Raw genomic sequence first — 5,000 nt, forward strand, 5'->3', positions numbered from 1 at the left:
GTATATGCTTGGTTGATCAGTCTAGGGAATCCTCAGACTTTACACTTGGTTGTATATCAGTATGAAAGAACTTTTCAGAACTTGGTTGATTAAAAAAAAAATCCTTCTCTCATTCACCCAGAGAAAAAAGTTTTGTATGAGACTCATTTTGATATTTTGAGTGGTATCTTGGCTTTCCCCAAATTTGTAGGATTTTAAACTATTTTATCAGAACAGTAGTCTCTTGTCATTTTTCATACAATAATTTGATTTTTCTGAGTATCATAAAAAAGAAAAAGAAAAAAAATCATAATTGCTCTGTATTACACTTACACTGTTACAAGAATCAAGAATACATTCCTATATCTTTCTCTTATTTTTTTATCCTGTCCCTCTGACCTCACATTGATGTTTATGTATAGGTATGTTTCTCCTAATGTTTTGTTTCTGCTTTATTCATTAAGTTTTATTTATTGTAAATTGTTCACAAATTATTCTTTCCAGGTACCACCAACAGAGGAGGAAGTGATTGCAAGATGTAGGTCAGCCATAGCTGAGGGTTTATCTCTTGTGAGCAGGAGTTATGAGCGGCATGAAATTCAGGACTCAGATTCCGATGATGAAGATAGCCCAAGCAGGTTTGCAGATCAGATCAGATTTAAAAAAAAGTTATTTACATTATTGATTGATCCAGTGTAACCCATTAACTGTGATGTCAAAAATTGGCTAGTGGTTGTTGGTGGTCATTAGTAGTTTTCCCCATTTGTGCTCTGCTCATCTAGTATTTCACGCACACCATTAGACTCCTAGTTATTTTATTTTATAAAAAAAAAAAAAAAAAAAAAAAAAAAAAAAAAAAAAAAAAAAAAAACAAAAAGAGCAAGGGGTTTCCCTTACTTTAACTGCCTGTATCTAATAGTGACGCCAAACAAATGGTGTTGCTATTATTGGAGAAAGATATCCCACAGTTTGGAATATGTCAAGATGAGTGCCACCACAGCCATATCATATCATCTGCAATCAAAGGGTTAACTAGGGAGCAATTTGGTAATACTCAGATTACCACTTAAGGTGATACTACCATGATGAATACTTGTTTGAATAGTCATATGGTAAAATTTTTCAGTGCCTAATTTTTCCATCATTTCAGTCCTGTTCCTGTGTATGCTCTCATCAATCCTTATGAAGTAAAGCCATTGCCACACATCATTGGCACAGCCATGTTCATGGAAGACGATAAACTAGGATTACAGGAGTCTTCCAGTGATGACAGCTCCAAGGTTACATTTAGTCCAGAGGACACAGACACAGAGGAAGACTTGGACATGGAAGATGAAACTGATATAAACCAGAAACACAAGCCAATTCCAGCAAGCAGCTCAAGATTAATGGTAAAGTTTATGAAATTATTTGAGGCCTTGTGCTGTTTGCTCTTTACAACTGACTTCTGGAATGAGAGAAGAATAGACACTTTATCACATTTTTGTAAACCTTTAAAACTTTGTTGAGAATTATTTTTATTTAAGATTTTATAACTGACAATGAACAGATTCTGCTTATTTATTTTTATTGTTTCTTGATAGGATGATAGTGATTCAGACTGGTCAGATGAGCCAGTCAGAACCTCAAATAAAAACCCACAGCCACCAAACATGACCAGTGAAGATGACGACGATGATGATGATGATTTCTTTGGACCATCCTCTAAAAGCTTCAAGCAAGTAAGTCTTACATAGTTCCTAGAATACACACATATTATCTTTGAGTTTCCCTCGTCACTAAATTCCTTGATATTTTATAGACGCGACTTTGGTTTTCCATTACTTTATGTTATAACCAAAAACAACAAAATATGGAGTGCCTATTGTTTATTTTGCTATACCTTTGAGAAGAAGTTGGTGAAAGTGCAGAAAGAATTATCAAGGGGATCTAATCTGCCTGCTGAGGCCTTTCTTTGTACTACCTTGATCTACTTATAATATCTAACTTTCATCCATTGGAGGACTGTTAGTGACTGAAGCTACATATAGCTAATGAAATATACAGTACATGTTTTGAATTTTAGGGTAATGATATAGCAGTGATAGTAAAGAAAATTTTATAGCGGTTGTTAGGATTAGCTATTTACAGCTTGCAATGCTACAGTATATTTCCAAGAAACTATATGCTGTCCGTAGTAAAGTTGGTTACTGACAGCTTATCATGTGACTTCCTGTGAGTTGATAATGAGTTGCCAGATGATGCTGTGCTTTTTTGTACAAGTTGTGTGTATTAAAGACAGACTAATAGAAATTTCTTTGTTAGTAACAAGGATAATTTACCAGTTCAGTTTTGTAAATATTATGTTGACCACAGATAAGATTTAGGGCCTTTATGTATCATTGTTCATCTGGCAGTTTCCTTAGCGACAGTTATGAGGTGACAGGATGGGGCCTCTGATATGTCACTTACACTCTTGATCAGTCTCATGGCAGATTTTGCATTCACTCCAACTTCAGAAAAAGAGTCTCAGAAGTGAAGTAAATTCTAACAGCAACAATGCATTATTTGTCAGATATTCTGCGATCTTTGTATTTACGATATCAGCACAAGTTTATATCAAGTGGTGACATACTCCTGGATTTCGATATCCTTATGTGCTCCATCTGCTTGGTCTTGTTTCTTGTGGGCTGGGCATTGCCTTTCTTTGCAAAGGAAAGGTCTGTCAAACATGATTGAAAATATATTACTGTTTACTGTTGCTGTGGTGCTCATTATATGGCTACTGGTAAGTGAATATACAAAAAAATCCTGAGCTTTGAATACAGTTAGTTAATATTTGTTTGTGTGATGAATATGTAAGGAAAAAAATCCTTTTGCTGATAGTGATTAAAAAAAGAATGGCATTCAATTAACAACATATTTTTTAGGCTACTTTTAATGCTGGAATTATTGATTCAAACTGATGCCTCCAGGGATGGCATGTACATAATTGTATTTACGTATAGAAGGCTCCACAAGTGTTTAGTCACCAATAAAGTCAATCACTAGACTGACCTATCTCACAGAAATACTTTATTTGAACTTACATTGCTATTAGTATTTTTAATAACACAAATAATTATAATGTCAGTAAAATAGTAGTAACAGCATCAATATTGATAGAATTAGAAAGAAAAAAACTCCTGAAAATTTGGAAGGGGAAAATCAGGTGAGACACTTAGACTGCTACTTGACTCCTTGGTGGCCGAGCACTCTTGCAGCATCCGTGTAGAGATACGTTTCAGGAAACAATACTACAGTAAACATCACATTTTCCCAGTGATATTGGGTTAAAAAGAATAACTGCAAGGATAGCAGAGTTCTTTGAGGCATGATATATTTTGTCATCTACAGAACTTATTATTTTAAAAGTATTTTGTTTTGTGGAACTGATAAATGCTTTGCTTAGCTTATTATTTCAAATGTGTGTATGTTCTCTTTTGCAGTTAGATTATTTATTATTATTGTGTTTAGTAATGTTTTCTCTTTTCTTTTATTCAGGTTAACAATGGATCAAATTTATCTTCAGAGCTTAATAAAAAGCTTCAAAGTGCCACAGCAACTTCTCAAAGAGTCAATGGTAAGGACTTTGCTTATAGTGTACAAAAGCATGTGGTAATACTTTTTCATTGAGTTGTCTTTATGATTAAAAGAATTGAAAGGATTGATCTAAGACTATTCATTGTGTGTATGATTGAGAAACATCAATACCACACTGTGATACCACTATTAGATTATTTATTTTTGTTTATTAATTTGTTTGCTAATCTTTATAACTGAAGATATTCGTTTTGATTGTAGTCTCAGTGAACAAAAGACTGTGTCCAAAAATTTAGAAAATGTACTAGATATTAATTGTAGTTGTAAAATATGCTTTTTGAATGACCCAGTTTCATCTCTTAGCATATTAAATTATGACTACAAAAGGGAACCAGCTTTTGCAATACCTGCTTAATTATTTCCATTATCTCAGTGTATTCATAATATCCACCTACAGCCTCATCAACTTGCATACTATTGATTTCAGGGAAGGACTAGATTATTTTTCCTTTTGCTACTTGTAAGAGAATAGTCCACAACTTAGTCCATTATTCATGCTTCACATTATTATATGAATAAGAATTAATCTTTTTCTAGCTTGTAGAGTAAAGTACAAAAGCATGAAAGATTCTTCTCTTTTAGATTATGGATTTTCAGTTGAAATCCTTGACACTACTAACACTGTTTATGTTTCTTTGATGTATGGTGCATTTAGATTTAACTTTTATATTTCAAGAAATGGATTCAGACACTGATGAAGACGGAGATTTGTTTGGCTGTAGACCAGAACCTCTGGCATCTTCAAATAGCACAGTTCCTTCTTCAACAGGTATTTTTCTTGTGCCTTGCTAACAAAGAGCCCTTTTTTATCAGTTTTGTAATTTTGCAGTAACATGGACAGAAGTAATTTACTGATTTGAATACTGTGTAAAATTTTGGCTTGTTCCCTTTTTTAAGCATCTGTTTCCAAACCTCCATCACTTGGGGTGGAAAATGTGAGAGCCATGCCAGATCCTGCAGGTGTGCGGTTGCCAGCTGCATCCGGCCGCCTAAAGAAGAGTGAGGGAAATCTGTTTGCCAGTGACAGTGATGATGAAGGAGACTTGTTTGGACCAAAACCTCAGCCTTCTGGTATGATTATAAAATTCAGTGTTTTGGAGCACAATCAGATATAGATAGATAGGGTACAGGAGATAAATATTTAGGACTCTTATTACTTATATGGGACATTTTGATTACTAGTAATGACTTACTATAGATATTGATGTAGATGGATGGATGGATGGATGCTTGGATAGATGGATGGATGGATGGAAGGGTGGATGGATGGGTGGATGGATAGATAAATGGATGGATAGATGGATGCTTAGATAAATGGATGCTTGGATAGATGGATGCTTGGATAGATGGATGGATGGTTGGAAGGGTGGATGGATGGGTGGATGGATGGGTGGACGGAT

At 34.5% G+C, this 5,000-nt stretch overlaps 1 protein-coding gene across 1 annotated transcript in view; it reads left to right on the forward strand.

Annotated features, from left to right (window-relative positions):
• LOC125045115 (WASH complex subunit 2-like) overlaps positions 1-4,910 on the forward strand; it is a 16,919-nt gene extending 12,009 nt beyond the window's left edge. Inside the window, exons 4-9 of the mRNA XM_047642228.1 lie at positions 484-617; positions 1,130-1,370; positions 1,563-1,700; positions 3,502-3,580; positions 4,277-4,369; positions 4,498-4,910. Coding sequence (XP_047498184.1) covers positions 484-617; positions 1,130-1,370; positions 1,563-1,700; positions 3,502-3,580; positions 4,277-4,369; positions 4,498-4,715 — 903 coding nt within the window. The 3' untranslated portion in view covers positions 4,716-4,910. The remainder of the gene's footprint in view (positions 1-483; positions 618-1,129; positions 1,371-1,562; positions 1,701-3,501; positions 3,581-4,276; positions 4,370-4,497) is intronic.
• Positions 4,911-5,000: the final 90 nt, after the last annotated feature.

This window comes from Penaeus chinensis, chromosome 36 (genome assembly GCF_019202785.1).
Source record: "Penaeus chinensis breed Huanghai No. 1 chromosome 36, ASM1920278v2, whole genome shotgun sequence".
Classification (NCBI taxonomy): Eukaryota; Metazoa; Arthropoda; class Malacostraca; order Decapoda; family Penaeidae; genus Penaeus; species Penaeus chinensis.